We start from the raw sequence: 26,006 nt of genomic DNA on the forward strand, positions 1-26,006 counted from the left end.
TCTGGAGACCAGAGAAGACTATTCTAAAAACATTTTCAAAATTATTTCCTTCAAACCACAGATCAGAAGGTTGTGTTAGTAAATGTCAATGGGACACTGAGATGGTTTCCGTTTTGCTTTTTATCATCTACTGGTTGCGTCGGTCTGTGTTCCCTCACGAGGCGCCTGAACGTGCTCACCTCTGAATGTACATTCGGCACCTGGAGGGGTCAGAGAGGGTCAGGGCGATCACGTCTTCCTCCGGGTTCTTAGGGATGTTCTCGGAGGAAGACCATGATTACTAATTAACTAGCAAATCTGATCTTGAGAATGAAAGCTGGGCACTCATCTGCATTTGAAACCCATTGGCGTGGACACAGTAACCGCTCAGCAGGGCTGTGACTGCACTCTGTGGACTGTGCTCCTTCTTTCTCTTACTAGGCCGTCCTTCGGGAGAGTGGCGACAGTGGTAGGAAGTGATGAGGTATGTTTGTGAACGGTGTGTTTATTTATGGCTCTAGATGTGTGTGTGCAAGTGTGTGTGGACTGGTGCTGATCTCCTTTAGTCAGACCGTCCTTGCCACTGATGAAACACAGAACTACACAGCAAACATAATTACACAAACACACACTGAAAACAAGGTTCAACTCATTTAATTTTTTTTCTTGCTCTGTGTGTGTGTGTGTGTGTGTGTGTGTGCTTGCGTGCACGTGTGTGCCTTCTTCTGGACCAAGGCTGGGTCTACAAGCCCTACTGTAGCTAAGCCTTTGTGCATGTGTGTGTTGTGTGTGTGCATTTAGGGGAGGGTGATTAAAGAACAAATACTCGAGGTAGCAGTTCTTCCTGATTCAGGAGGTGAGGTGGGGGAAGGGAGGCAGAGGGGTTAGAATAGAGTCCGTCAGGACATTCCTTCTGGAAGGATGCTGAGTTGTGGTTGAGCGGTGGTAATCAGAGAGTCCATTGTGGTCAGGAAATTGAGAAATCTATTGCTACCTCCATGAGTTGGGTGCCTCAGTGATGGAATAAAGAATTATTCTAGGGAAGAGTCCAGGTAGTATGTGAATTACAGGGGCGTGGGCAGGCGTTGGCGTGCGAGGGGCTGTGGGGAGTGTGAGAGACTTCCTGTGGAGTCAGAGAGGAGAGCACGGAGGGGAAGACACAGGGCCTGCACTGGCAGCCTTGTGTGAAACAGAACGAAGTGCTGAGGGAAGGGGAAGGCAGCAACTTGTTGCTGATGGTCTCTCTCTGGTAAAGCCTGAAGAAAGCTGGGTCCTCACTGGTGCTAGACCCATGTGGGCATTTCCTGGTTACTGAGGTGGGAAGGAAGAGTTTCTGTTGGGGAAAGAGAAGGAGGCCAAGATCAGTTGCATGGGCTCACTAGAAAAGGCTACCAGTGGTCCCTGATATGGGGTCCGGACCGTGGCCTTCATGTGCCAAAGGGACCTCCCGCTGTCCACACTGGCTATTGCTCTGAGGTCATGTTGCAGAACAGGGAGCGCACGTGTGCTGGGCCGGGTGGGAGTGAAAGGGGAGGGGTCTGTGGTTTGTTGTGCTGGGCAGGGCCAACGTGTATCAGTGACCACATGATGCACAAGGACATTCTGTCCTTTACCCCACTTTTAAGACAGCTCATCACTATTTCACTCATGCTTAGACACGCGATGTCAGTGATCTTTTTATTGTCAACCATTCCCTTGTAAAATGAGCTTTGATGAGCTGATAAAGTTACTTTACAAACTGCTCCATAAGTGTGGAATACCCGTGAGCTGGTGGACTTGGAAGAAGACAGTTTCCATTTAAAGTAGGTTCATGGGGCGCCTGGGTGGCGCAGTCGGTTAAGCGTCCGACTTCAGCCAGGTCACGATCTCGCAGTCCGTGAGTTCGAGCCCCGCGTCAGGCTCTGGGCTGATGGCTCGGACGGAGCCTGGAGCCTGTTTCCGATTCTGTGTCTCCCTCTCTCTCTGCCCCTCCCCCGTTCATGCTCTGTCTCTCTCTGTCCCAAAAATAAATAAAAAAAAACGTTGAAAAAAAATTAAAAAAAAATAAATAAAGTGGGTTCAGGAGTTAGCTGCAGAAGGTGACGAGGCAGAAAAGCCTTTGCCCACCCTGGTGCTGGGGTCATGGTAGGCCACACCTGTCTTCTAGAGATGATCCCTTTGTGGTTCAGACAGGGAAACTGAGGCCCGGGGGGTTAGACAGTAGCTGGGAGACAATGAACCAACACAGTAAGTTTTGCCCAGAAATTTTGAGGAATAGCCATAACTGGCTGGGCTCCTCTTTGAAAATTCTCAGTCTCTATAAAACTAACCCTCTCTTTTCCACTCGATCTCTTGCCTTGTGTTATCAAAGGATTTTTAAAAGAAAGGCTTAGATCATCATATGCAAATACAGACACTGTATTTAGAAAATATGACAATAGATTATCCAGTTTTCTGGAATTACTTTTGATAGCTATTTCAATAGTTCAGGCCCCTACCTGGTTTAATCTACCTGCTTTGCCTAAATAGTTATAACAATACCAGGAAAATGACCTTTGGCAATTATTCATATAACCAGTTTACTTTATTTTATTTTTGAAATGTTTATTTATTTTTGAGAAAGAGAGAGAGAGAGAGAGAGAGAGAGAGAGAGAGCGCAGAGGAGGGACAGAGAGAGAGAGAGAGAGAGAGAGAGAGAGAGACAGTGGGTCTGAAACAGGCACTTCACTAACAGCAGAGAGCCAGGTGCGGGGCTCAAACTCATGAGCCGTAATATCATGACCTGAGCCGAAGTCAGATGCTTAACTGACTAAGCCACCCAGGCACCTAATATAACCATTTTAATTCAAGAGGAAAGAATGACTGTTGGAGTCTGCACAGTTTACATACAGTAATCGTTTGGTCTTTGCAAGTGAGCTCCTCCATGAGCAGTCTAATTGAAAGTGCAACCCTCACCCCCACCTTCCTTATCTTCCTCCTTCTCCATTGCACTTAGCACAGCCTTACCTAGATGACAGGTGCACTTGTTTTGTTTATTGCATCTTTTTCTAACCACAAGAGCATAAGTCCCGTGAGGACAAGAAGCTTTATCTGTTGTGTTTGTTGTTGTAGAACCAGCTCCTGGAAGAATGCTTGGCACATTGTGGGAGCTTAATAAATAATTGAGGAGTGAATAAATACACTGCAATCAGATCTACCCTCCCCCCAAAGACGTAGCATTGATAACTCGATGATGAATAATTATGGAAAGTGTGCATCAGCTGCTCGTTCTTGGTCTCATGGAGAACTCAACAGAGTGCTGTGGGCCACACCCTTAAAGTGAATTGACTTCTATGGATGCTTACAAAAGCACTTTTGAAGCCCCCAGGTGCTGTGGGGACTGAAATGTTGCAGAATTTTTGTGTCCTTTTCTCTCCATAAAGCTTCCAACCCCATGATTATCTCGGAAAGGACACAGCTATCTCTCATGTACCTCCTCTTAATTTAGGAGCCTTAATTATTCAGAAATACAGAAGTTTCCTGCATTGCATGACATTTGGATTCAGACTCCCTGGTTTGAAGCTGAGCTCTGAGTGCTGGACCTTGGGCACCGTAACTTCTATCAAGCTCGGTTAACTATTGGTAACCTGGAGATAATTACAGTCCCTCCTCGTAAAGTGGTTGTGAGGACTGATGGAAATAATGCATGGAGTATTTAGCCTTGTACTGTGCACATTCTGAGTACTTAGTTAATGACCCAGATACTGTCTGATAAAACTGCAATCTCACAAAAAGCCTGAGCTGGTGTACAACATGGGGCATTATAACTTAGACTACAGAGTAATGGTTGAAAATTCTGGCTGTGGAGTCCAAAGGCCAGTGTTGAAATTGTGGCTTTGCTTGTTATCAGCTGTGTGACATCAGGCAAATTATTCGACCTTGCTGAAATTTTAATTTCCTCATCTGAAAGTGGGGCTGTCACAATAATTAACTTGGAGTTGTCATGAGGATTTCATGCAAAAAATTATGTAGCCTTTTAGCACATTCACTCAATCATCATTAGTTATTTTTATCATTATCAAATTGCACAATTTTTGTTATGTGGAATAAAATATTTAAAGATTGATGACAGACTGCCAAATAACAGGTTTTTTAAACATTTTTCTTTTAAAAGCAATTTAAATTACTTTCTTATTGTATTTGCCTTTTGCCATTTGTCTCGATTTTGTTTTCCTAAGTTGCATTCCTAAATTCGATTGTAGATTTCACCATCAAGATCCCTGTGATTCAGAAAGTAATGTCAGCTAGAAGATGCTGAAGGTTTTTTTTTTTCAATAAGGTTTAAGGAAATGTTTCTCTTCTACAGGGAGAAAATAATTATTTTTGTTCTAGGGGTGCCTGGGTGGCTCAGTTGCTTAAGTATCCGACTGTTGATTTCACCTAAGTTCATGATCTCGTGACTCATGGAATGGAGCCCTGCTTCAGGCTTTACACTGACAGAGTGGAGCCTGCTTGGGATTCTCTCCCTCTCTCTCTCTCTCTCTCTCTCTCTCTCTCTCTCTCTGTCCCTCCCCTCCTCTCTCTCTCTCAAAATAAACAAATATTAAAAAAATTATTATCATTGTTCCATAGAACAGGTAACCATATTTAAATATATGACACAAAAAGACTTTTGATAAGAGGCAGAAAGATTTTTTTAAATGCAAATGATACATTATTCAAGAAGTCTTATTATCCATGCCTATTAATTATCTATTGCTGCATAGTAAATTACTCCCAAATTTCACAGCTCAAAACAAGAAATATTTTTTATTTCACAGTTTCTATGGGTTAGAAATGCAGGAGCAGCTTAGCTAGGTGGTTCTGGGTCAAGATGTCTCATGAAATTGTGGCCAAGATGTTGCCAGGGGCTGTAGTCATTTGAAGGCTTGACTCGGCCTGGAAAACCCACTTCTGAGATGATGCCCTCCCTTGGCTATTGGCTAATTGCCTCAGTTTCTCGCTGGTTGTTGGACCTTCTCATAGGCCTCCTTGAGTGTCGCTGTGACGTGGAAGCTGGCTTCTCCAAGAAACGAGCCAAGAAAAAGAGCAAGGAAATGATCCAAGAGAAATAGAAAGGAAGAAGCTGTAGTACCGTTTATAACCTAGCCTTGGGAGTCACACACCATTCCTTCCACCCATTCTGTTTGTTAGAAGTGAGTCACTGAGTCCAGCCTGCTCTCAAAGAGTGAGGGACAGGGGATTTGACTCCCTGTCTGAAGGGAGGAATATCAAAGAATGTGTGGACTTTTTTAAAAAACCACCATATCAGGGGCACCTGGGTGGCTCAGTCAGTTAAGCACCTGACTGGCTCCGGTCATGATCTCGCGGTTCATGAGTTCAAGCTCCCCTTTGGGCTCTGTGCTGACAGCTCAGCCTGCTGCAGATTCTGTGTCTCCCCCTCTGCCCTCCCCCATTCACTCTCTGTCTGTCTCTCTCTCAGAAATAAACATTAAAAAAATTTAAAAACCTACCATATCATAATTTTGAAAAATAATGAATTTTATTTTATTGCAACACTTTACTCACTCCTGTCTATGGATATTTACACTATTCTCAGTCTTTTGCTGTTATATATGTTTCGTATCAGCCGCAGTGAAAAACCTTGATCTTATCTCGATGTGCAAGTGTATGTGTGGGCTAAATGTGTACAAAGGAAATTCCAGATTGTATGTGGTTTTAATAGTTTTTGTCAAATCTTCATTAAGTATATGGTGTTTACGGTTTGACTGTGGGTACAATGTGTGGGTACCTTTCACTTCATAGTGTCTCACATAGTGCGTTTATAAACATTGGAGAAACTTAACATAAGCAGTCTCCTATCTCACAGCTACTAGCAACCATCAAAGGGAAGAAGACACAACCATTCAGATAGGCGTTCTGATAACTCCTGTCCTTGCCAGTGAACATGAGATCACTCTTTACCTCACTAGCCAACTTCATTATATCAGGCATGGAAGGTTATTAATTTTTATGGAATTTTATATGTAAAATTAATATTACGGGATACCTTATAAGGCCTTTGGGAGTATGAGGTATTGGGGACAGAACAGGTAAGAAAGATTGGAGTTGGGTAATTTAGTTTAGAAAACCAAAGTCATCCTCATAGGGAAAGGTACAGCCGCTACATTTCCTTTCACAAAGTAAGAGGGCATTATATTGACAAAGGGCAATTTCTTTTTATTTTTTTAACGTTTATTTTTGTTTTGAGAGAGAGAGAGAGAGAGAGAGAGACAGACAGACAGACAGACAGACAGACCTTGAGTGAGGGAGGGGTAGAGAGAGAGGGAAACACAGAATCCAAAGTAGGCTCCAGGCTCCGTGCTGTCAGTACAGAGCCTGACTCGGGACCCAAACTTGCAAACCATGAAATCATGACCTGAGCTGAAGTCGGACGCTTAACCGACCAAGCCACCCAGTCGCCCCAATAAAGAGCAATTTCTCATCAGTGTATAGGAAGAGAATCCTCTTGTCATTTAACCCTTGGGTGAAGGACCGTGGAGAATGTGGAGCTTGCATGGGGACACACTGATTGGGTAGAGAACGAGGCTACAATGCAGAATGAAACAGTAAGTTTCAGATTCCCAAGCTGGGAGCGTTAGATTGAGGCCTGAGGGAAGAAGAACCGGGCTGTGCTTTTTGAGTGAAGCTAGCATGATTTACAAGACAGCGTGGGAGAGGAGCTGTGGATGTGGGTACAGAAAGTGGGTCTTGAACAGACAAGACTGACACTTTGCCTCCCATTGTTTCCTCCTGACTTTGTGCACCTGTGTCTCAGGTAATGAGTGATTCACCCAACACGTGAGGCTCTAAAGCGCTTAGCAGCTAGGAGGGTAGATCAGAAAGGGTTCATAAAGACAGGAGCCAGGAACACACATCTGCCATTTCGTGAAACACCGAGTGAGATGCGCTGCCACACTCACTGAAAGTGGAGTGAACGTATGTCTTAAGAACATCCTGCTTCTTACCCAGCACCCACTATCTTCTCTAAGGCAAATAATAACATAATGACATGTAATGCTTTGAAATGTGAAGTGTTTTTATTTGATTTTCACAGTAAGAAAGTGATGATAGGTAATAATTACAATAGGTATTGTTAGTTTCACTTTTTACAGATAAGAAAACCAAGACTCAAGGGGCACCTGGGTGGCTCAGTCACTTAAGCGTCCGACTTCAGCTCAGGTCATGATCTCACGGTTTGTGGGTTTGAGCCCCACATCGGATTCTGTGCTGACAGCTCAGAGCCTGGAGCTGGCTTCGGATTCCGGGTCTCCCTCTCTTTCTGCCCCTCCCCTACTCACACTCTGTCTCTCTCTCCTTCAAAAATAAATTAGCATCAAAAAAAATTTCAAAGAAAACCAAGACTCAGGAGTATTAGGGAAATTCTTTTGACTATGACAGCAAGAAATGGTAGGGCAGGAAGTCAAGCTCCAGTATTCTCATGCCCTATTTAGCATGTTCTTTGTTCTGAGAAGGAGAACTTGGGGATAAGATGAAGGAAAATACTAATGAAATATTTAGCAGAGTAATCAACCAGAGAGTAAAATATTATTGATCAATAAGTATTGATTATGCAGATTCTACCAGTAGATACTTAAGGAAATAAAGAGGAAGAAGCAGGCATAATTTTTATGCCCTGGGAGCTCACACTTTGAGGAAGAAAAGGAGAAGAAAAGGGTGTGTCTAAGGAAGTAGACACACCTTTGGGAAGAACATCTTCGGAAAACTTACGTGCTTGACCACAAATGAGCTGGGGGTAGAGAGGGTACATTGACATAGTAGGGGTGTTTTGATGGGGTTGATAATTTCACAAGGGACCATCCATCCCCTAAGACTCCCTCCAAATGTGTTATTTGGTTTTTTGTTTTTACAGTCTCCAACTTAATATTTGTCCCATTTTTCACTGTCCTCAATGTATACCTGCCATTCCTCCTCCCACCCTATAAGATAGTGTCATATGATATTATTAAATACACTGATCAACTCAAAATTCCCAACGTGATTTTAAAACAGTAGTGGAGGGAACTGAATATCAAACTCATTTGGGGAACTTTTAAAACCTACCCAGAAAGGTTTAAGATGGTAGACGGATCATATGACTTTACCTGTTTTCCTTTCCAAACTTCCACTGATATTCTTATAAAGATGTACCAAATGAAATGAGTCTGTAACAAAATGGAAAAGAAAAGCAGACATGACCGTTGTGCTGGGTATAACAGAGCAGAGACTATCTCAGCTCATAATCAGCCTGAGGAAAGGGGTCTGTAGAGTTGGAGGCAGTTCTACACAGAGAGATCACTGGGCCCTGAGCTAAGAGTAGGGAGGATAGAGCAGCAGAGGGGTATAACCAGTGTTCAGCTATGGTTGGACTTAATAAACGGGCTGTGAAGAGCATTATCTTCCAGAAAGTGGACTTACTAATGTATGTTCTCCTTATAAAGAGATGGTTTCCAGCTATTTATTTTTTATGTTTACAACTCATATGAAGGCTGTTATTCATATGAAAAAATAGTTACAAAGGTCATATGGAGAGGGAATGGCTGTATATTCTGAAAAAAATCTCCCTAGAGATAATGATTACCTCTCCTTAATACTTCAAAAATGGTTGATTAAAAGAAACCTTGACTTGGATCCTTTTGTAAAATAAATAACTGCATTCCAATTTATATTATTTTTTATATCCATTTCTTTCTTTTTCTTTTTTTCATTTGGATTCCTGTGGTTACTGGCAAGATTCCTGGGATGAAGGCACATGGTTTCTCATTTTGTCCCTCCCTTATCCCTCAGGAAAGAGGAATGAGGTCCCTGAAGTGCACCTGTGATATAGAGCATCTTATAGTGTTGTTTCCACTCAGTCTTGCTCCTGAATCAGCAAATACTCATTTAGAGCACCTGCCAGGGGCATCCCATGAGGCACTGTGGAATTCTTCCCAACATTTTCCCCATCATAGAGCACAGAGAAAATGATGGTGGCATCATTAGGCTAACTGAAAGGGCTCTGGATTCCCAAAAGAGGCAACTCTCAACAGGAGAATGGCCCAGTCCTGGACTCTCTACCAGTGCCCCCCCCCCCCCCCCCCGCAACCTGTCAACAGAACCAGGGAGTCAGTATCTCTGACTGTCAGGCTGAGACAGATAACTCAGGGAGGAGTGAGATATTCTCACTCACTGGCCTCTAGCAGCTTAAAACTTAGGAGAGGAAGACAGATTGTCCTCAGAGTTATGAGTATAGATACAGATAGATTGCTTGGGAGCAAGAGAGGGAGGGAGGGTTAATTTTAAGTCCCAGAAGAGATGTTGTTTGAAGTGAAGAAACATGATTCTTGTAAGTGTAGAAGATAGGGTTGGGGGAGGGTGTGGGTTTTGCTGTAGTCATGAAGAGAAGCATGCCTTTGGAGTATAGACTTAGAGTGAATTTCAGCTCTACTGTTTATCACTGCTGATAAGTTTTATACCTTTCTGACCTCTGTTTCATTGCTCATAAAATAGAGATGAATAATACCTGTATTTCAGGATTATAAAGATGACTAGTAATGTTTGGAACATACCTGGAATATAGAAGCCCCAAAACCTTAGCTAGAGTGATTATTAAGAGTTAGACTATAGGGGTGCCTGGGGGGCTCAGTCAGTTAAGCATCTGACTTTGCTTCAGGTCAGGATCTCATGGTTTTTGGGTTCAGGCACTGTCAGTGCTTGGGATGCTCTCTCTTTCCCTCCCTCTCTGCCCGTCTCCTACTTACTCTCTCTCTCTCAAAATAAATACATAAACCTAAAAAAAAGATTTAGACTACAGATGATACCATTTCATCTTGTAAGTAACGGCAGCCATTACAAACTCATGAAGCCTCAAAACCGCTGGCCTTGCACATGGAGCAATTCATTCCTATAACTTAAGGGGATACAAGAAACTAGTTAGATTAATGAAACTCATTTTAGAAATTATTCTATCACACCATCCAATGTGACAATGGATTTGTTCCCTGCTTCTATGTAGGATCTTACAGGGAAATTTCTTTTTCCATTCTGCGTGATGTATTGATTGTAACTCATCAGCTGCACTGTCTGTTGAGTGACACATTTCTGCATTATAGTATGGCTCTACAGAGTTTCTCATGCTTTTGAAGCAGTGCTGTATCTGTGTCTATAGATGTACATTCTCACCCAAAATGTGAAAGACAGAGTGTGCCCTTTACCTAAGAGGCAGTGAGGTCATAAGGACAATCCTTAAGGTGGAAGTCAGGATCCCTAATTGTGCCGTGGACTTGTCCTGAGCCTTGGGAGTGTGTCATTTAAACACATAGACCCCCAGTCCTTCTTTCACTGGTAAAATAGAAAATTAGCCTGGTCATTCTCATGTGTCAGTATTGTTGCAAATATAGAATGCAACATCCTGAGTAGGATGTTGCTATCTTAGGTCAACAGATAGGATATTGCTGTGGTTCTCAAAACTTAGCTCAGCTAATGGCATGAAATGTCAAGCTTTCCCTTTCAAAGGCAGCAAACATTGTCTAATAAAATGCCATTGGAATTTTACACAAGTGGCCAAAAGATACGACTTAGTTAATGTTCAAGAGAGAATAACAAGAGAATGGTAGTAGCGGGTCAGAAGAAGGAGGTGGTAAATGCAGTGGCATCTGGGGTAACCCTGGGAAGAACATGGAGTGGGTGACCGGGGAGTTATGTTCCTTGCTACTGATGGAGGGTAGTGCCACAGCTCAGGCCAGAATGAAAATTGTCCTTCACAAGGGACAAAGTCCCACAATGGAGGCACCGAGGGAAATTTCTAGAAAGGACTGCCTGCAAGGCATAATCCTCATCTGAACATGCACATGGTGTTTAGCTCCATGTCAGGAAAAAACCTTAAACGTGGTCTGTGCGTTTCTGGTCTAAGGGAACCTGCTCAGAGACCCAGTGACAGTGCCAGTCACGGTGGTTCCTGCTTTAACAGCTGCGAGTTCTTCCTTCCTTTAGTTCCTGTTTTGTTGTCAACATACTCACTCTTAGGAATGTGGTATTTTATTTTTTATTTATTATTTATTTTTTATTTATTTTTATTATTATTTTTTAAATATATGAAATTTATTGTCAAATTGGTTTCCATACAACACCCAGTGCTCATCCCAAAAGATGCCCTCTTCAATACCCATCACCCAGCCTCCTCTCCCTCCCACCCCCCCATCAGCCCTCAGTTTTTTCTCATTTTTTAAGAGTCTCTTATGCTTTGGCTCTCTCCCACTCTAACCTCTCTCTCTTTTTTTTTTCCTTCCCCTCCCCCATGGGTTCCTGTTAAGTTTCTCAGGATCCACATAAGAGTGAACACATATGGTATCTGTCTTTCTCTGTATGGCTTATTTCACTTAGCATAACACTCTCCAGTTCCGTCCACGTTGCTACAGAGGGCCATATTTCATTCTTTGTCATTGCCACATAGTACTCCATTGTGTATATAAACCACAATTTCTTTATCCATTCATCAGTTGATGGACATTTAGGCTCTTTCCATAATTTGGCTATTGTTGAGAGTGCTGCTATAAACATTGGGGTACAAGTGCCCCTCTGTATCAGTACTCCTGTATCCCTTGGGTAAATTCCTAGCAGTGCTACTGCTGGGTCATAGGGTAGGTGGTATTTTATGTTTTATTAGGACATTTGCCATGTTGCTGGGCTCCATATCTGGACCGATGGCGTCAGTATCCATCCTGAGAGCAGTTCAGCTGCTCTCAGGGCACAGGTCTCCCTTTATCTTCCCCTGGTATGACAAGGTTGAATGAGTGAGGATGACTTTGCCTAGTCCTCCCTTATTAGTGAGAGGATATTTCAAAGCCTACTTTATGCTCGACCTCTGAAGATGAAGGATAATGGATTTAGAGTTTGAATTCTATGAATCTTTAAGACACAAATTCTGACTTAAAATACTGTCCATATTTAGGGGCGCCTGGGTGGCTCGGTCGGTTGAGTGTCCGACTTCAGCTCAGGTCATGATCTCACGGTCCGTGAGTTCGAGCCCCGCGTCGGGCTCTGGGCTGACAGCTCAGAGCCTGGAGCCTGTTTCAGATTCTGTGTCTCCCTCTCTCTCTGCCCCTCCCCTGTTCATGCTCTGTCTCTCTCTGTCTCAAAAATAAATAAACGTTAAAAAATTAAAAAAAAAATACTGTCCATATTTAGCGCCCCAACAAGACCAGCTTCATGGTTGTCTCCAGCATGTAGTTTGTTTGGTAGGAAGCACTGAACTGGGGACCACAAGCTGCTGCCTCAGACTCCACAGAGGGAGGGTACCATCTGTGCGGGAAGTTCTCTGGTAGGAAGTTCTGGAAGTTAGATGTATTGAGGAGAAGGACACTCAGTTCCAAGACAGCTTATAGTGGCCATCAGTTGATGGGTATCAAGTCCTTTACAGTCTGGAAGGCAGTACCTTGAATCGAATCTGATGGAGATCAAGAGTGGACTGGAAGAAGGGGACAGGAATAGGTTGAAGTGAGTTTTGAAGATTGAGGTTGTGGTAAGCTCAAGAATATTCTATTCGTGAGGGACCCACCAAGAGCTGCCAGGATAGGTACAGTAGCCACAGAGAACTACATTCAGCTGTTTGGAAAATTTGGTTCTAGTCCTTGACCATGTGACTCTGAACAAGGCGCTTTGCTTACTGTGCCTTCGTTTATTTATGCATAAAACGAAGGGGCTTGAGTAGCTATTGGCTCCACTTCTAGTTTTTAACTTCATGGACACCATTTCTTAATATAGTTTGCCTAATAAAATGTGTTTATTACAGTTTATAAGCCTATAATAAGGTCACTGTTTCTGAAACATACTTGCATATCAGAATTATCTGTGGAGTTTTTTTTTTTTTTTAAATCAGGTATCTAGGCCTTAACCCCAGAGATTCCAAATGCTGAACATCTTCTTTAAACTGCTGGGCAAAATATTTTAATCCCTAGTGAGGATTTATAACAACTTTAGGCATAGGTAAATGTGTTCTTTCTGTATTTGTTTGAAATTGACCATTCTCCCTGGGAATTCAGAGATAGCCACCTGGTCAGGATGACCCATCAGTTATATTCAGTTGTAGAATTCAACAGCTCTCATCCAAACTGTGGTTTCTAAATATTGTTCCCACTGAAAAGAACAAAGCCTCTTCAGAGACATTTGATTTGAGACTGGGGCAGGAAATGTGCAAAATGAGCCTAGGTCATCAGTCATAACAGAGACAAGGAAACTATTAAAGACTACCAGGAACCGACTTGAAGAGACTCCCACTGGGTAAAGATGAGGCAAAATGAGCATTAATGATAATAATATCAATGTGTTAGGATAGATGTGTTTCAATCCATGAGTTCATAAAAATATCGGACAAATATTCTCACTGGTCCTCTTTGGAGGTTGCTAGGGCAACAACTCCTTCTGAAAGCCAGGAAATAGAGTCAAATGTTGATACTACCTCTCCTATATGCACTGTACCTTTATGATCCAAGTAATAGATGAGGGGAAATTTCTCTCTACAGTAATATTTTATCCAGTACATAAAGAATGATAGCATTATAGTATCATTGTCACAACTAATCGAATAATGGATCTAAGAAATGCTTGCCAATGGCTATTAATATGACAAAAGGAGAATCTGCTAGATTTTATGTGTCTCCTGCTGTGAGCCATTCTTGCCAGAAAATCAAACCTGTATCTGGTCAAAACTCTAAATCTGATCATTAATTTACAGGAAATATAAGAGTAGAGAAACATGTTAGTTTACGGATGCGATCTACAAAATCCAGATTGTGGGGAAATCAACAGAACAAACCTGTTGATTAAAAAACGTTTAACAGACACAAACCAATTACAATATATAAATCTTGCTTGCATCCTGATGAAAGTAGAACAAATTATAAAATATCACACAAGGAAGGAAATTTCAACATTGACTAGATATTTGCTGATTAAGGAATTATTTTTAAAATATTTTTGGTATAACAACAGTAAGTTATTTGGCTTTCATGAAATTTATTTGTAATGCTTAAATATTAAAGAAAAAATTTTTAAGTAATCTCTACACCCATCATGGGGCTCAAACTCACAACGCCGAGATCAAGAGTCTCACGTGCCACCACCTGAGCCAGCCAGGTGCCCCAATACTTAGATATTTTCAGATTAAAAGCCATCTAAGTAAGATTTGCTTCAAAATAATCCTGAGTTAGGGAGAGAAGTAACTGGAAATAAAGACAAAATGAGATTGGCCATGATTTGATCATTTTTTTTAACATTTATTTTTGAGACAGAGAGAGACAGAGCATGAGTGGGGGAGGGGCAGAGAGAGAGAGAGGGAGACACAGAATCCGAAGTAGGTTCCAGGCTCAGAGCTGTCAGCACAGAGCCTGATGTGGGGCTTAAACTCCATGAACTGGGAGATCATGACCTGAGCCGAAGTCAGACACTTAACCAACTGAGCCACCCAGGCGCCCCTGAATTGGTCATTTTTAATCCAGGTGATGGGTACATCCATAAGGGTTTATGAGTTACTCATATTATTTATGTTAGATTTAGATTTGAGCTTTGCCATTAAAAAATTACCAGCTCTATATTAAATAAAACTCAAATCTTAAATTCCTCCCCCCCTCCTTATTTTTGTAGATGGCAAGAAAGAAGTTGAAATATTTCACGAGTTTGGAGCTTATGCTCAGTGTTCTTCTGCTTGTGGTGTTTATCATCACTATTCCTCTGTTCGTGCTTTCAGCCATGGATTCTTCAGAATCTAAAGGTAACAAGGGACTCTGGTATTCTCCCTCTGTGCGTTCGTTGCCCTTGTCAGAGCAGTAACCTCATAAATGGCAGGGAAGTGATGCTCTCCTATACACTGGTGTGAGTATGTGTGAATGTGTGAGTTTGTGTGTGTGTAGGGGGAGGGGGATGTGATATGTGCCTCGGTGAGTCCCTGACTGAAACTGTGGCAGCCACTTAGGTATTCTCTGTAGGCCTAAGGTGATACTTTTATTTCCTAGTTAACGCAGTGCAGGATTCCACAGCTGACTCTTGAAATAAATTTACTGAATTGCATTGAATAATTCTACCTTTGTTAACAATATTAATTAACCCTTATTAACTAATTACCCCTTATGTGCAAGGCAATTGGGTAAGTATATAATCAATTAAAATATTTTAGGCCAAAGTTCTGTTTTTTAAAAAATAACAACTACCAGAGTTAATTAAAAGTTTGTTGAGCTGTCTTACTCTGAAAGAGGGGCTGGAGTGTGCTGAGTGGTTCATCTAGGAACAGCTTCTATGAACCAAGTGATGAAAGGTTAGTCTGTGGCTAGAAGACTTCTCTGCCCCTCCTACCTCCATCCCAGCCCTGACAATTTCTACTTTTGTGGGGAGTTAGAGCAAATGATCTCAAAGGTCGCTCAACTCTTAAGATCCTATGATCTCGAAGATGGAACCAAAATCCTTATGCAGAAACTGGCACAATGGAGTTCTCTTAATCCACCACTTTTGAATTGGAAAAGAAATGAAAGCTAATGGAAAGCCTCACTGTTTTGTCTTAATGTCCTTATTAACATTGTAGTGACCTAAATAAATCTCACTTCCTTATTTTAGAATGCAGGAAGTGTGTCTTTTTTTATTTGACTGAGTTTTAAATCGGAATCAAGGCGCTTGGGCAGATGCTAACTGCCAGTTTTTAGATTGGTGGCCTCCCTTTACATTTTTTGTCATAGGAGGCTTTTATATTTACAGAAGTATGCCACCACTCAGAAGTATTCTATGTTGAGGGAATGAACGCCCATTGACTGAGCCACCAGAATTGAGGTTATGATGATTAGGGCAGTGACATTCAAGACAACCACATACACTGGACATGTCCTGTGTGCAAACCTATTGTGAACCAGCCGCTGGGGGTGAAAATAAAGGACCAGAGCAGTCTGCAGATGTTTCTGTTCAGGGGCAGGTACTTAATACTTTAGATTTTGCAGGCCATACGGTCTCTGCCAAAACTACTTAATTTTGCCATGGTAGCACACAAGCAGATAGAGATGATACATTAAAAAATGGGTGTGGCTGTGTTCCAGCAGTACTTTATTTAAAAATCAGGCTGTGACCTGATTTGGCCCACAAGCTATAGTCTCCTGACCCCCAGACTGCAGAAGGTGGATTTGGTTCTTAGTAAATACAGTCAGCTAGAACAAAAATGAAGCTTTCTAAAGTGAAAGTGTACATTTCAAGGACATCGGCGTGAAGCCCAATCAGTAGCGGAGTTCATACCATTGGAGGCGTTGAGAACTGTGACGATACCGAATGCCTGTGATATTAGGTCTGTCTGATGGTCATTTTATGTTTGTTTGTGGGGCATCCCAGATCCTGGGACGAGTACCACTCCGGGTTCTGCTGAGTGCCCAGTGGTCAGTGAAGTGGAACGGATAAACTGCATCCCTGACCAGCCACCAACAAAGGTTTGAATTATGGATCTTGTTTGCACTTACGAGTTTATGCCAGTGGGTAGTTTCTGCTGTTGTTTATTTTTGTTGTTTTGTTTGTTCGTTATCTGTGTGTCGCTCCCAGAGAATTGCTTACATTGTAGCTACTGGTGCCTCAGGCAAACGAATCCTGTATCCATGCTTGTATGGCCGTACAGCTTCGGGAGAGGAAGAGCTAGAAAATTCCTTTGTGTTGACAGATTAAGTTACTTATGAATTTCAGATAACCCATGAATGCGTTTTTAGTATAAGGATGTCCCATGCAAGATTTGGGACTTATTTATACTAAAAATAGATTTGTCTTTTTTCTGGGCAGCACTACTTGGTCACTGGTTCTCTCTCTCTCTCTTACTGCCTCTGTTTCTCGCCTTTCCTCTGTCTCTCTTTCTCCTGTCATGATTCCGAAAGGTTATCTAGGATCTACAATAAAAAGTCATACACATGCGTAAAACATTATTTAAAATAAGGACCAAGTTTTAAGAGCCATGTTTGGGATGGCTGAAAACAAATACCAGGGTAAGATAGTGCTGGCATCTCGGTATTTACCTTGGGGCAGTGTTTCTTGATCATCTGCTGAAGTCCTGTTGAATATTATGACTATAAAATTCATTGTATACACTGCGTCAGTTGCTTTTCACATTGAGAATGAATGAAAGCCAAATGCAGCCACCTGAGTGAAGTCCACTGATGTCAAACGGCACATTTGTATCGGACACAGATAGGATGCCCGCTGCATGTGATGCCTGGGCATGTGGCACTCTCACGTGTGTCTGTCCAGCCATCCTGTTGTTTGTACACTGGGCTAATCTGTGATGCTCTTGAGAGTGGCTATATTGGTTTATCTGAAGGTCCTAGTACCAAAAGACATTTTTCTTTTCTATTTTTTTTTCTCTCACACTTCTGGAGGCTAGAAGTCCCAAGTCAAGATGCTGGCAAGGTTGGTTCCTTTTGAGGGCTCTCAGGAAGAAGCTGTCCGTGCCTCTCTCCTAGCCTCTGGTGGTGGTGGTCAATCCTTAGCATTCCTTGGCTTGTAGCTACATCACTCCAATTCTGTCTCTGTCTTCACATGGCTTCTCCCTGTGTGTGTGTCTGTGCTCAAATTTCCCGTTTCAAAAATACTTGGCATATTGGATTAAGGGCTTAATCTACTCCAATATGATCTCACCTTAACTAATTACATCCGCAACAATCCTATTTCCAAATAAGGTCACAAGATGAAGTAGTAAGGATCAGGACTCCAACGTGTCTTTTTTGGCAACATAATTCAGCCTATAACATGGCAAAGTCACATACATGGGAACTATGGAAAGTGGGAATTGTTACAACTTTAGCCTTTGGTGTTGACTGACTGACTGGGCATAGATGCTGAGTCAGTGAGAAGCAACACAGCATAGAAACCGACGAGATCAGCCATAAGATGTGATGGACTGGGGTTGAGGGGAGTGGGAAGTTAAGGCAGAGAAGGGAACCAGAGCCAGATAAGTAGCTTGGCCTAGATAAGATGTCTAAGATTGGAGTGGAGTGATGGGATAAAACTAGTCAGGAAGTCCAGATGCTGTGTTGAAGGCAAGAGAGAGATCCAATCTGGTAGATAGCTCAGGATCAGGAGATCCCCTGGACAGGACAATGCAATGTTCTGCCCAGCTGTCACAGCACTGAAGGGCAGCAGCCTGGACAGCAAGCCTGCTAAGGTAGGAAATAATTCCAGTTAGGCCAACCTCCCTTACCAAGACTATCATAGTGTTCAGTCCCCTTCATCTGGCATCTTGCCCTGGCTGAAATGACCTTGACCTTCTCTTGGATTAGTGAAGAGAGTTGCCTGCTGGGAGTAGGAAGAAATGAAGCTGAACAGAAAAGGCTGATTTAAATTTTAGAAGACCTTGGAACTCAGATAGAGGAAGTTGAGTTTTGACATGATACACAGCAGCTGGGAGCCACGAACCACTTCAGGCTGAATGGAATCATGTCATGAGAAACAAAGAAAAAAATGTAAAATGCAGGAATAAAGGACAAAGAAGATATCAGGGATAAAGAAGAGCCAGAGCACTCTGGTAGGGGGCCACGTGTCATAAAGTTCAGCATTTGGGTGATAGGTTCAATTGAACTAAATATTTTTCTTCTCATACTTTCTTGTCGAAGAGAGAAGCCGTGTAAATAAATAACTGGAATATAAAACAACAGATCATAAGATACAAAAGAAATATGATGAGGACCACGGAATAGAAGAGATTGTTATAAAGGAGAAGGTGACAATATAGAATTAAAGATGAGTAAGATTTTGACACACGTGGGAGGAAGGCAAAGTGAATTCGAGATAGAAGAGGCGTGTAAACAAAGTAACGGAAGAGGAAATTGTGGGGCACACACGTGGCATATCAAATGGTCCAGTATGGCCGAGATACGGGGTGGGTGCCAGGGAGAAGATAATGCCTGAGACTGGAAGGTAGAGTAGAGCTTGATGAGAGAGGATCATGAATGTGCTGCTTTGTTCATAGGAATGGGAAGTTGTGAGCTAGATAGGCTGCACCTAAGCAGGATGTTTGGCACACTAGGTTCGCAGAAAGTTGACCCACACCCATTCACTTGACCCCGTTACACTGTGCTAGAAGCCTCATTGCTCGGAAGCCCACTAGAAGACGAAGGCCTCCTAAGTCCGTTCCCTCTCCTACAACACCCCAGCTTGTCATTGTTTCTTGAACTTTGGATGTCATTACTGCCTCAGGAATGTTTCTTTGGTGTTTTATTATAAAAACTTTTAACAAATTCTGGGGTATCAAGATTATAGCTCAATAAAACGAACTTTGCCTTTTTCTATATATTGTGCTCAACCAAAATAATCCATGACCTTGGCGTTCATTCCTTGGCCCACTCCTCTTTAGCTCAGCTGGAGAAAAATGCTCTGGGAGTATTTTCAATGGTCTGTTTTTTCACAGGAGGTATATCTTTGGTATTTTGTTGCATGTTTTAAGTATCCTCGTGACGATATGCTGCTCTGCACTGTTGTTGACAGGCCGAGTCTATGGATAATGATGTATTTGTATGATGTACAAATTAAAGGGAAGTATATGGCTGTATGGAGGAAAGAAATTATGAAATTATGAATATGACACCAGACTAGCAGAAGCTTCCAGTGTTGAGGCCATTGCTGTACCATTTTATCGCTCCTATCTCTTTCTCTCCCCCAGGGTTACTTATAAAGAACTAATAGTAGATTTCCCTTCAGATGATTCTTTGTTGTAGACCCCCTTGTTTCTCACTCCCAATAACGAGAGGGAATCCTATGAATCTATTTGTGAAACCACATGGAGTACTCTTGGGAGACATTTTGGGAGAGAATGAGCTCCAGGAGACCCATCCGTGAGTCTCAGAGGAAAAAAAATACTACCTAGTCAGTATTATGTCTGGAAATCATGATAATTTGGCTTTATTCTTTTTTTTTAAATTCTTTTATGTTTATTTTTGAGAGAGAGAGAGACAGAGACAGAGCATGAGCAGGGGATGGGGAAAGAGAGAGAGAGGGAGACACAGAATCCGAAGCAGGCCAGACTCTGAGCTGTCAGCACAGAGCCCAAGGTAGGGCTCGAACCCATGAACCATGAGATCATGACTTGAGCCAAAGTTGGGAGCTTAACTGACTGAGCCACCCAGGTGCCCCTTGGCTTTCTTCTTTTCCATCTTACAAAGTGTCTTTTTTTTCTTGGCCTATTGTGTTGTTGAGACCTTCAATATACTTTTAATTCTAGAAGTCACCTAATATTTTTTTTTAACGGGAACGTTTCTGACATTTTCCCATTTAGTAACATGCTTATTGTAGTTTTTTGATAGATACCCATTATCCAACTGAGGAAGTTACTTTTTACTCCAGTTTGCTAAGAATTTTATCATGAAGAGCTGGTGAATGTAAATGACTATAAGGTGTACTTTCTTTAATAAGTTATTGTGGTGAATTACAAAAGTGGATTTTCTAATATCAAAAGATCTGTGTATTCCTAGAAGGAACACTACTTGGTCATTACTTAATATATTGCTAAGTTCTGTTTTTAATGCTGTGTGTACTTTTTCTTTTAGGCTTTTGCATTTGTGTTTATGGATACAGCTGGGCCCTAGTTTTCCTTTTTCTTTCATGTCTCATTTAGGTGTAAAATATCTCCTTCTTTGTTTCTTTTCTTGCTTTTTTTTAAAGACTACTTTTTTATGTTTATTTATTTTTGAGGAGGGGAGGGGCGGGGGGGTGGGCAGAGGACCTGAAGTGCAAGCTCTGTGCTGAGAGCAGAGAGCCCGATGTGGGGCTCAAACTCACAAACTGTGAGATCATGACCTGAGCCAAAGTCAGATGCTTAACTGACGGAGCCACCTGGGCGCTCCATTCACTCACTCTTTTAATTGTTAAGAAACATCGAGGTTGGGGGAGACCTCAGTGAGGACTTGGGTAGAGCAGAGCTTGATCCGGTCTTAAACAGTCCTCAGCATCTGGTTTCTCACCATCTCTGAGTCAACCTCAGTTCTCTTTGTGTTGGTGCAGGAGCCTGTATATATCCATCATGTAAAAAGCAAAATAAGTGGAAACATCTTTACTTTTTTTGTGTACTTTGTCCATTAATTAACTGAGGAGGCTCTTTAAAAATATTCCATATTGTACTATCTTCTTCTGTTTTGCCTCGTTAGAGTCTTTAAAACCTTTCTGTAAATATGTTCTGTAAATATGTGAAAAAAACTTCAGCGCATATCAAGTTTGTGATGTCATATCTCCCTGGAGCCTTTTGTCATTATTTAGTGACTCTGTCTCCCTAATGGTGCAATTTTACTTGAGGGCTATTTGTCAGGTGTTGCTAAAGTGACACTAGCTTTTGGTTAGCATCCTACTCACATAACCTATTTCTGCCTCTTTTATGTACTTTTGTGAGCTTAAATTTTAGGTGTGGCATTTCAGCTGAATTGATTTCTAAGCAGTCATCGCTGAATTTATTTCTGTAAATTTAATCTGTTTTTGTCTTTTAAGTTAAGTTTTTAAAGCACATGATATTTGACCTAACCCATTTTTTCCTAAGGTCTCATTTTGTGTTTTGCATTGGTTCTGTTTCTCTATGTCCTGCTCCCTACCTGTTCCCCACCCCACCCCCCACCTGCATGTTTTCTTTCCTTAGTTTTTGCATCGAGGATTTTTTCCCCTGAGCTTTTAATTCTGTATTGGAAGTTACACATGTTTTATTATTTTGTCAGTGCCTCTTAAACTTAAATCCTCACATCCAACTTAAAGGACGTTCGTGTCTTTGATCTGATTCTTCTTTTTAGGGTTTTTCAATCCTATTCACATCATCAGTTTTCATAGCTTCTCTTTACGAAACTATTTTCCTAGGTTTCACATCCTTTCTACTTTCTTATTTACGTGCATCAGGCTTCTCTTTCTGCTTCTCGTGACTGCTTGGTTCCACTGCAGGAACTGCTGTTTTCAAGTTGGCCAACAGAGCCTGTTCACTTTTCTGGCTACTGCAGCCAATTCTTTGATCTTTACCCTTTCCAGTTCAATGAAGACGTTATTAAGCGCTGGGAAGCATGCAAAAACCACTCTGTTTAACGCCCTTTTCAGCACCTTTCTCTTTTCCTGATGCACCGAGGCTTCATCTGAGTGGACTTGGAAAGGAAAAAACAAAAACTGTTGATGGAAGTTGGGTTTGCAGTGAAACCCGATCCCATCGCATACTGTCTGCAGATAGACAGTTTTCCCTTCCTTAAATTGGTATCCACATAAAAATAAGCATGGGGGCTCCTGGGTGGCTCTGTTGGTTAAGCATCCAACTTCTGCTAAGGTTATGATCTCGTGGTTCATGGGTTCAAGCCCTGAGTTGGGCTCTCTGTGGTCAGCGCAGAGCTCGCTTCGGACCCTCCGTCTCCCTCTCTCTGCCCCTCCCCCACACTCTGTCTTTCTCTCAAAAGTAAATAAATACACTTAAAAATTAGCATGTGATTAGATCTAATTGTTCATATATCTAAGCAAGTGCTTTTTGTCTTATCATTTACAAACCATGGCCATGTCCTCCTGGCAACGTGCTTAACAGAAACTCAACCCGGAGTATAGGAAAAAGGCAACGGATACCAGAGAACTAAGTTTTGGTCCTTGCCTTCTCAATAGCTAACTAAGTAACCTTTGGCAGGTCAGTTCACCTCTGTGAACCTCTGTCTGTCTGAGGTTCCTCATCTGTAAAATCTGTGTAGCGGGATGTATTAGTTATTTATTGCTTTGTGACATTATCCCCAAATTTAATGGCTTAACACAAAAACAATCTTTTCTCACATTTTTTTTATGGTCACAAATCTGGCTTTGATGTGGCTGGGTGCCTTTGGCTCAAAGTCTTTTAGAAGACTGCAACCAAGGTGTCTGCTGGGGCTGTGGTGGAATACTTTTCAGGCTCATTCATGTGATTGTTGGCAGGATCGAGATCCTCCAGTGTTGCTGGGTGAGAACCTCAGTTCCTAGCAGGCCATTGGCCAGAGACCTCCCTTAGTTCCTTCCCGTGTGGTTCCATCCACAATACATCTCGCCTCCCCAGAGTGAGGGCTCCAGTAGAGCAAGGGAAAGAGAGCAAGCAAGACAGGAGGCATCATCTTTCTGTAATCTAATATTAGAAGCAATATCCCATTATTTTTGTGTTATTCTATTAGTTACAAGTCACTAGGTCTAGTTCACACTCAAGAGGAAGAGGTTTCTTTGTACTTGTTTATAGTTAACTTGGTTGCTTCTCTCAAATAAATTAGTTGAAGTGAGAAAGGGATTGTATTCATTTTAGTCTCCACTGGATTCTGTCTTTAATTGTGGTATAAGGCAGGCGCTTTTCTTAACTAAAAATTAGACTGTATTTGGGTTTCAAGGAACAATTACTTTCTACCTTTGGGGACGTTGAGAGATTATCTATCTATCTATCTATCTATCTATCTATTATCTATCTTTCTATCCATATACATCACACACACACACACACACACACACACACACACACAATAGATGTGTTTAAAAGTCAAAGAAAACTGATTTGATTTCAAAGCTTCTGAATAAAGCAAGGTCCTTTTTCTGAAAAAACAAAACCAGTATAAATGAAGCTTCTTTTGTAATTTTGGGTTACTGGTGATATACCTATATTGTAGTTTAGGATATTTAAATAAATATATCAGTTTTGTTGTGATGGCAGATACGGGACTGCATTGCATTCCCTATATCATTATATAATAACACTAGCAGGATAGGACATTGGCCATAAAAATTAGTCTTTGAGTACAAGGTGTGCATTGACTGAGATATGGCACAATGTCTCTAAATATCATTGTAAAACGAGGTTAATGATACCACAAGCTGAAATTTTATTTGTAAGTGATAATGTTCTATAAATTACTTGACAAATCTCTTATTTTAGGCCACATGTGATCAGCGTGGGTGCTGCTGGAGACCGCAGGGGACTATAAGTGTGCCCTGGTGCTACTATTCTAAAAGCCATGGTTATCAAATGGAGGGTGACCTTGTAAAAACAAATGCAGGTAAGCCAGACAATGAGGCAGGAGCTCCAGATCCTCTGGACGTTGGCTCTGTTTGCAGCAAAGGAAAGCCTTAGTGGCATGCAGAGTATCACCCTGCACAGCCACACGACTGCAGGTGACAGAAGGTGGGCACTGCTCTAAGGCAAGGGCGACGATCTCTTTCGGCATCAAGAAAAAAAAATCCAATCTTGGGAGTTAGAAGGCATGTTCTATTCCTGGCTCCACCTTTATGTCCCTTGGTAACCTTGTACAAACATTGTGAGCTCTTTGGCCCCCACGTTTCTAACTTTTAAAGTTTGTTTGTTTGTTTAGAGACAGAGACAGCACGAGTGGGAAGGGGCAGAGAGAGGGAGAGAGAATTCCAAGCAGGCTCCACACTGCCGGTACAGAGACAGACATAGGGCTTGAAACCATGAACTGCGAGATCGTGACCTGAGCCAAAAATCAAGAGTCAGACGCTTAATGGACTAAGCCACCCAGGCGCCCCCAAGTTTCTAACTTTTAAAGAGAGGGGTTTGAACTTAGTAACCTCTGAGACTGCTTGCAACTCTAACGTGATTTTGCTGATATGGAAACCATTCCAATTTCATATACATTTTATGTCAATGTCAGTATTTATGAACTAAACACCTTCTCTTCTTTCTCCCACCCTAAAATGTAGGGATACTAATGAACATTCTGGAGGTTAACAGAGGGTGACCACTTTGGGGAGGTTCTTAGCATAAAGGAAGGGGCACGTTGCCCCTCCAAGGCTCTTGGCCTGATGGCCTTTACTAATAAGGTCTCAGTTATCACCTGCCTTATCACAGAACCTGGGACATGGCATCAGTGTATATGATCACCTGTAATGTAACATGAGAATAACTGAGAATGAACAGAGTATATACATACAAGTTGAAGGCCAAGTGTGCAAAGGGTATATGATTAACACAGAATGGCTGATGGACTGATTGAAAGAGAATTAGGCCTTTGCATGGGAGATTTCAAGCAGATTTTGTAAGAGAGGCATGAGTTTTAGAGGGAAGTGACAGTACCCAGATTCACAATCTGGCCCAAGGTAATATGTGTGTATGACAGGTGTATATCTATCTTTTCCCTTTTTTAAGAAAAAAAGACTGACAGTCCGTTTGACATAAAGCTTAATTTGTATTAGCTATTGTTTGCTAGTTTACACAGACAGCTATGTAAACCTTTTCCCCTCTACATACTAGGATTCACAGCCCAGTTGGACAGGTTGCCTTCTCCATCCCTGTTTGGAAATGATGTCAACAGTGTCCTTCTCACAGCAGAATACCAGACAGCCAACCGTTTCCACTTTAAGGTTGTGATTTCTTTATTCTTTAAACATCTTTTTGAAATGTTCTTGTTCTCTACCTGGTGGCCACAGTTACTACAAAATAGGCAATGCTGCTAATGGAGGTTTTTTTCTCTACTGACATTATTCTTACCTAGTACCTCTATGTTGAAGGCATCTGTTGCCTTCCTTCAGTGTGACTGCCTCATGAATATATTTTATAGAGTCAACTGGTAAAACTTGGCTTTCATTTATGTGTCCTTGAGACCATGTGAAGTGTATTCAGGAGGGAAAAAAAGGAAAGAATTATCACAGCTGTGCACACTCTAGAGATAGTCCTTCTCTGTAGACTTACAATGTGTATTTCTACCAAAAGACTAACTTCTGCCCAAGTGTTAACCATTTGACTTGGTAATATAATGGGTACATCTACCTCAGACATAATGCCATTTGGATCAGTGCTTGAGTTCAGTACTGTGAGCATAGACATTGGGGAGCACTGCTATTGGTAGGGAGGCTTCTATCTTGGAAATACTGAGAAGTTTCCATTTTGACTTTCTTTTCCTTCATGTCTCTGGCCAGTTGACCGACCAGAGCAAGGACAGGTATGAAGTGCCCCATGAACATGTGCAACCATTCAAAGGAAATGCTGCTTCTCCTTTGACCTATGAGGTTGTTGTCTCCAAACAGCCATTTAGCATCAAAGTGATCAGAAGAAGCAATAATCGTGTCCTGTAAGTTTTGAAAACCTT

General features: G+C 41.8%; 1 protein-coding gene across 10 annotated transcripts in view; it reads left to right on the forward strand.

Annotated features, from left to right (window-relative positions):
* Positions 1-26,006, forward strand: part of MGAM (maltase-glucoamylase) — a 230,085-nt gene that overhangs the window by 141,802 nt on the left and 62,277 nt on the right. For 9 of the 10 annotated variants that reach the window (XM_045052868.1, XM_045052869.1, XM_045052867.1 and 6 more), the window contains 5 exons: positions 14,596-14,722; positions 16,315-16,409; positions 23,840-23,960; positions 25,172-25,281; positions 25,837-25,988. In XM_045052868.1, the coding sequence (XP_044908803.1) occupies positions 14,596-14,722; positions 16,315-16,409; positions 23,840-23,960; positions 25,172-25,281; positions 25,837-25,988 (605 nt within the window). Of the gene's footprint in view, positions 1-310; positions 464-14,595; positions 14,723-16,314; positions 16,410-23,839; positions 23,961-25,171; positions 25,282-25,836; positions 25,989-26,006 lie in introns of those variants that run through there. The other variant, XM_019825927.2, reaches the window with a different exon arrangement.

The sequence above is a fragment of the Felis catus genome, chromosome A2 (assembly GCF_018350175.1).
Source record: "Felis catus isolate Fca126 chromosome A2, F.catus_Fca126_mat1.0, whole genome shotgun sequence".
Lineage (NCBI taxonomy): Eukaryota > Metazoa > Chordata > Mammalia > Carnivora > Felidae > Felis > Felis catus.